This window comes from Trachymyrmex septentrionalis, unplaced genomic scaffold (assembly GCF_001594115.1).
Source record: "Trachymyrmex septentrionalis isolate Tsep2-gDNA-1 unplaced genomic scaffold, Tsep1.0 scaffold24, whole genome shotgun sequence".
Lineage (NCBI taxonomy): Eukaryota > Metazoa > Arthropoda > Insecta > Hymenoptera > Formicidae > Trachymyrmex > Trachymyrmex septentrionalis.
Genome location: NW_017305397.1, coordinates 1,933,382 through 1,938,661, shown reverse-complemented (window position 1 = coordinate 1,938,661; position 5,280 = coordinate 1,933,382). Strand labels below are relative to the sequence as shown.

General features: G+C 36.1%; 1 protein-coding gene across 1 annotated transcript in view; it reads left to right on the top strand.

Annotated features, from left to right (window-relative positions):
- The window catches only part of LOC108748630 (cysteine-rich protein 1-like), a 4,842-nt gene extending 2,340 nt beyond the window's left edge, over positions 1-2,502 (top strand). The window contains exons 2-3 of the mRNA XM_018486881.1: positions 1,938-2,090; positions 2,338-2,502. Coding sequence (XP_018342383.1) covers positions 1,938-2,090; positions 2,338-2,381 — 197 coding nt within the window. The 3' untranslated portion in view covers positions 2,382-2,502. The remainder of the gene's footprint in view (positions 1-1,937; positions 2,091-2,337) is intronic.
- The last annotated feature ends 2,778 nt before the right edge of the window (positions 2,503-5,280 follow it).

Below are 5,280 nucleotides of genomic sequence, written 5' to 3'. Positions count from 1 at the left end.
GAGGGGGAGAGGGGGGGGGAGGGGGCACGATGATGTGGACGCCGGTTTGAAAGGAAATGAGCGCGGGTGATGCAGGCATGGGTGCGGATTGCGGTGAAGGGGATGGTCCCTGTCGACGGAGAGGGATAAAAAGGAAACGAGGAGACGGTAAGGGCCGGGGAATGATGTTCCGAGGGTCTGTGCAATCAGCGACGGAGGCTGATTGTTTGGCGCCTGGGCGCAACGATTCGTACGTACGTTACTGTCTCTGCCTTTTCGCACGTTACCGGTGCGATGCGCAACTCGGCGAATGCCGCTGACGATTATGCACTCGCTTCACCGTCGCCAGATAATTAGGAGTTAATTAACTAATGGCCCTTTATGCGCGTACCCTTCTTACCCACGATACACTGCGCGCGCGCGCGCTCGCTCTCTCTCTCTCTCTCTCTCTCTCTCTCTCTTCCTCTCTTTCATTTTTCTTTTTTCACTCTCTCCTTCTTCCATACGTTGCTATTCCTCATTCTACGCTACACCTCGCTTTCATCGACGCATCCTTTCCTCGCCGATGCACCCACCGCGCTCGTCTCGTCATTTTCCAATTTCCCTCGCTGCCGCTACCGCCCTTTGTGCTTCTTCTTAGACACGGTGAAGCGTTTGAATGCAACCACCAGTCCCGCTATGGTTCTTGCCTCATTTTTGTTCTCTCCTGCAAGTTTGATATGCTGTAATGACGCGACATGCCGCCGTGACGCAACGGAAGAAAAGAAAAATCACTTTCGGCTTTCACGAGCCTTTCTGTCAAATTGTTATACACATAAGAAAGGAGATATTAGAAGTCATTGAAACGTCAATGTTAAGCTAATACAAAAAAGCTCCGAAAATTGTATTTCATTCGTGGCATTATGCCACAGAGTCAATGACTCTTAGCAAACTGAGAACTTGTCTTTATCAACGTGTTTGATCTCGTGTACGATTAATCTTATCTGAATAACTGGCAATACTACAGTTTTTAAATGATAAATCTTATTTCAAGTATGACCACTATTATCTTTACAAATATTTCAAATTTATGAGTTTGAATTAATTTAAAAATGAAACATATAATATATATAAAATTTTAATATCTGAAGGAATGCTTCCAAATTCTCAATTCCCTTAAAAAAGTTAAATCCACGCTCTCGTTGCTTTCTTATTGGTACCATTCCATCTTTTTTCCGACAACTGTATTGTGTCCCTTTCATACGTACGCACGCACACTAATGCTTGCAGATGCATTTGGGAATTAAGTGAGGTACATGTATAATGTGACTCACATATGAAGGGTTTTTTTTTTAATCCGTCGACGACACGAAATCCTTTGCGAAACAAGTTCGGAGTATGTTTCGCATTCGCGCCTTTAATGAATAACAGACGACGATCGAGAGTCCCATCGGGACTTCAATATTGGAGTTTCTAATTATGGAAATTGCTAATGGAAGGATTCTATCATCTCCTTCTATCATTCTCATCATCCGCGATACAGACAAGGCAGTGTGCTCAAGCCGCATGGAGTTTATTCTTTCATTTTAAATTTTGTTGAAAACAAACGATGGTTAATATAATGTTGTTAGATCAATCAGTCTTTTTTATTGTATTAAATAAGAACATTTTTTCATTGTATTGTTCGCCTCTTTCAATTTTTTAATTATTTTACTTTATTTCGGATGTCATTCCATTAACATTATATTAACATAAAATATTTTTTCATCATTCTTTTTGAATAATATGCGTGTCTATTAATTTCTCTTTCTTGCAGCGATCATCTTTACGGCGAAGGGAGGAAACGATGTTCTAATACAAATACCACATTACCGTAGAAACATAAAATTTAATATGGAAAGCGTGACTAGTTTCGTTGCGGTGTACCGCCTTTTATGTTACACCGAGACGCGCGCGTTAACATTCATCTTGTGTTGCAGCCGAGAGGAAGACATCCTTAGGCAAAGATTGGCACGGTTCGTGTTTACGCTGCGAGAAATGCAATAAGACCTTAACACCCGGGGGTCATGCCGAGCACGAAGGGAAACCCTACTGCAATCACCCTTGCTATTCAGCCCTGTTCGGTCCAGGAGGTAAATGGAAATTTTCGTCTCGGTTCGAGCGATACGCTTCGTTTCCTCTAAAACTGTTTCATATTCAAAACCCTTCGTAGAACATGGCCGTCCTGCATTTAATATATTAAATTAATGTACATCTTCCTTATTCCATCCATTTATGTGCGTATCGCATTGCTCTTTATACTATTTTCAAATTAAGTAATATTTGCTGCACTTCTAATATTACAGATTTGCGTAATGAAATGATCGCTTGTGATTGCAGGTTTTGGACGGGGCGGTGCTGAAAGTTACGTTTATAATAAATGAAGTGTAAACGTAAAAGCAATAAAGTGTGTCTATTATTATATCTATATAAGAGATAAATAAGATAATTGTACAATTTCGAATATAAGGAGCAGTTGGACATTGAAACATAAAATAACATTCATTCTGATTGTTTATGTATACGTAAATATCTATTTTTTACATGATGTTTCAGGAATGTATATGTTATTAAACGTAATCATGATATTATATAAAAAGGAAAATAATTACATTCTATATTGAATTCTTACCCGCGCCTAATTGATCTTTTCATAATTAATCTTTATAGAACGGAGACAACACTAATTATAAGTATACACTCTATTGTATATGATATCTTAGTTTCATAACGCCGATAAGGGAGAAATGCACGTTCACGACTAGAGATCCATTGCCAGTATCCATTGTCAGTACAAGAAGTGCGCTAATAAACAAAGAATTTTTATATAAAAATATAGCTGATATAATGCAATATTTTTTTCTCTATAGTGTCTTCCATAATTTATTAAAGCTATGTTTTCTTCTTTAATTATATTAATTATTGATTTTTTTTCTCTATAGTGTCTACGTAAGAGTGTATATTGTTTGGAACAGATGTCGCTAAATGCACGTTTTCATGAATTATCAATAAACTTTTATGCTGTAACTTTGTTTTACAAAATATCGATTTTGATATGAATAACAAGTATTTTTATATTGTACTATATTTACGAAAACAAACAGCTTTAATGTTTCCGCTTTTAATAGCTTTAATAGCTTTATTCACTTTTATTTATTTCAGCAAGTTTATTTGTATTTTCATGTTTATTATATTTACAACTCCATATAATAAAATTGATAGTAGTAATACCATTTATAATTGTATCTTTAGTTTTTATGTTTTGTAATACATATGCAATATAGCAGGACGGAAATAATTTTCTTTAGATTTTTCAGTATCTATATGATTTGTGAAAAGAAGAAATATTAAGTTTTTAAAGATATTTTTTTTCCTTGTATTATTTTTGAAAATATTTTTGCAAATTATTTATATTTGATTTCTTCAACAATTAATCGAATGTTACATTTAAAAATATTATTTATACCACATGGAAAATTTAATTATAGGGTATTAGATATTGAAATAAATTTCATATATAAACCTCATATTTATTTAAAAAGGATGTACAGAGTTTTGTTTGCAAGTATCAACAGCGAGACTCGGCAAGAGCGGCGCACGGAACAAGAATATCACACGGAACAAATAAAATAAAATGAGATAGTCGTGTGTGCTCGATTAAAAATGCGCGGCTGCGGCGTTCGAGTCGAAATTCCGATTAGCAAATACATAATTCGCAACAAACGAATTCGCAATTTCGCTCGTCGCTCGAATGCCGCACACAGTCGTTTTTCTCTTCGTATCTTCTATATTCAATTCCGTATTACAATTATTTTTGTGCTCTTCATCAGCTTTTCCTCCTACGGAGACTATAAAACGTTTATGCAATATTGCTCTCTCAACGGATTCTTTGGCAAAACTTATTACACATAGGTCATCATTACAATTAATAAATAATAAACGTATTAAATAATATAATGATGATAATGATAATAATAAAATATAATAATAATGATAAAATAATGAAAATAGTGAAAATAGCAAATAGTATAATAATTATTAATCAGCTTCTTTATGATAATAGCGATAAAGTAACAATAAGTAGGCAAAAAAAAAAAAAAATCTTACCGAACATCGGACACAATGATCCAGCCGATGTTTGGTCAACTGAAATTCAAATATATCTCGTGCATGCACGCGCTGAATTATTCCTTGAACTTTTTCTCGATACAAATGCTTTCAGCATTTAGCAATGCCGAGCCGATAAAATTGTTACTGGGATTACAGCAAATAAAAATCTCGCGTTTCAACGTTTTTCAGCGTCTGCGTTTTTCCTTTCTGCAGGGCTTTATCGTGCTGTCGTGGCACATTATAATTGCAAGCAATAGATACCATAATTACGATTTGATTAGCAATTTAAAAATGTCAGTTGCAATCTCGTTAATTTTATGACAAATCGAATTCAAGTGCAAAAGAGCGTAACACAGACAACAGAGATAAAATGATTTTCGCGATAAAAATAATAAAGTTTAATTATTTGATAAAAGGCTATCGACACGGACGGAACATCGCGCGAGAGGTTCAGAAATTTTACCAATTGACTGGGGGGGATCAATAATAATTTCGATTTTGCGAGCACGCGCTTTGGATCGACACTAATGAATTGAAAGAACGTTTTATGACATTATATTATATTCGTCATTTAATTTACTGTTTTATTTATTTCAATATGCAATATTTGGTTTACTAACGCATCTCTTTCGAATGTGACTAGAAACTGTCGGATTAAGTAGAATTGTCAAATAATTTTCAATCTACAAAATTATCCGGCAAGCTGAGTAAATTCGAGACGCATGAAATCTGTAGCGCGTGCCGTTGAGGCATCAATGATTAACACGGTAATTAAATCAGAGAACGCGCGTGCGCTTGTGAAACGTAATTTCTCATTAAAAATCTCTGACGCCCAACGCTAATTGCGCCTTCGTGATAATCTTCTCCCGCGCGTTCCACCCGACGACGAACGGGAACTAGTACGACTTCCGCTGCAAAGCGGAAGCGTGGCGAATGCGCCGAACGGAACGGGAGAACGAGCGTGATCGTCGGGCTGTCGAGGAAGTGTCCACGCGCCGACTTGCGCTAATTACCACGAATAAGCAAGAAAGTCCTCCGTACAATAGTGATCGGTATCTCGACATATAATTCGCGGTTAGCACGTACTTACCACCTTAGCAAAATTAAAAATGATCTTTTAAATATCTATTCTTTGAAGTCTCTTTTTGAGTAATGAGTTATCTTTGAAATCAT